Below are 1,474 nucleotides of genomic sequence, written 5' to 3'. Positions count from 1 at the left end.
CCCTTTTTGCTTTCAGGGTTTTAGAAAAAGTAGTTCAATCTACTCTGAAACTGTTTATACTATGCTTTAAGAGCAGAGCTTCTAGGTAAAGAAAAACCTGTGCTTACGAGGAGAAAAACAGTTGCAGTGATTTTTTAAAGCAATGAGCCCAAATGAAATGTGTTTCTATTGGTACGTGGCATGGGAAGAACTGTTCATCACAGTTCAGAGCATTAAACCTGGACCTATATGCAGGGGAACAAGGGATAAATCTGCCTGAACTTCCACTTCATTTCCAACATAGCAAACATTCTTTGCTCATCTTCCACAAATGGCAAATGCTATATTAAAACAATACAAAGATGGAGATATTCTTACAGAACTCAGTATCCCAACTCCTAACACACTGCACAGCCAACACTGCCCAGTCCCACACTGCTCATAGCACATTTATCAGCTGAAAACACAGACAACAACATAAGCTGAAGGACAACAACTCTAATTACTCCTTCTACAGTGGTTCCCATAGCACAGGATACAGTGGCAGGATCCACTGCCAAACAAAAACTGTGGTGCATTTGTTATGTACTTACAGCTATGTAGTTCTTTTCAGGAGTGAGAGCTTCAGCAGCAAGAATTTGAGCTTGGACAAGATTCTCTGCATGCACCCAGTTCATTTTAGCAGTAGGGTCCCCAAACTTGAAGCTAAGTAACCCTCTCTCAATATTCTTCTGTAGGCATAAACAAACATGAAACCAAAGCAAAATGGGTTTTAAAATGAGGCACAGTGCACTTGCTTGTGTAGCTAAATGTAGGTTTATCTCTACTTAAAAAAATAAAGATGCATGAATCAAAAAGGATTAAGAGAAGTGCAAAGAGCTCTAAAACCATTGCTCACGAGGAAATGCCAAAGGATGTGTTGAGCACAATATGTCCTGAATTTACAAAAAGTCAAGTCTGTTTTAGGGATAAGTAAAATATTGTATGGATAGGTAAGATTCAGTTCTGAATGGATCAAAAGTGTTCACAAAATTGGATCAAATTTAACATGGAGCAAATTTAACATTTAAATTTATCAAATTTAAATGGCTGGGAAAAAATGGACTGGAATGTTTGGTGTCACAATGTTCATTTAACAGGGACATTTCAGGAACTGCAGAACGTGGTAGCTGCACAATTCCTTCAAATCAGCTCATACCAATGAGCTTAAAACCAAATGTATTGTATTTTTGTACAGGGCCTAAAGCAAACACCTCAGCGTTAACTAAAATGACATTTGCCATTCTGAAATCTGTTCTGTTTAGAAGATGATAAAATATATTTTAGCTGACTTCAATATCATTTCCTCCCTCAGCCACAAGCCAAAACTATGTATTATGTGCTAATTGCAGCTATTATTTCCTCAAAGCTGTGCATAACTTCATGGTATACTGATGTTTTTATAACAGCTGGCTCAGAGAATTCTGCAGGGTTCACATGATAAACATCCTCTACT

General features: G+C 37.6%; 1 protein-coding gene across 1 annotated transcript in view; it reads right to left on the bottom strand.

Annotated features, from left to right (window-relative positions):
• The window catches only part of LOC103808391 (putative short-chain dehydrogenase/reductase family 42E member 2), a 10,035-nt gene that overhangs the window by 2,784 nt on the left and 5,777 nt on the right, over window positions 1-1,474 (bottom strand). Inside the window, exon 7 of the mRNA XM_009081173.1 lies at window positions 573-710. Coding sequence (XP_009079421.1) covers window positions 573-710 — 138 coding nt within the window. The remainder of the gene's footprint in view (window positions 1-572; window positions 711-1,474) is intronic.

Source organism: Acanthisitta chloris, unplaced genomic scaffold (assembly GCF_000695815.1).
Source record: "Acanthisitta chloris isolate BGI_N310 unplaced genomic scaffold, ASM69581v1 scaffold15488, whole genome shotgun sequence".
Classification (NCBI taxonomy): domain Eukaryota; kingdom Metazoa; phylum Chordata; class Aves; order Passeriformes; family Acanthisittidae; genus Acanthisitta; species Acanthisitta chloris.
This window is presented reverse-complemented; position numbering and strand designations above follow the sequence as displayed.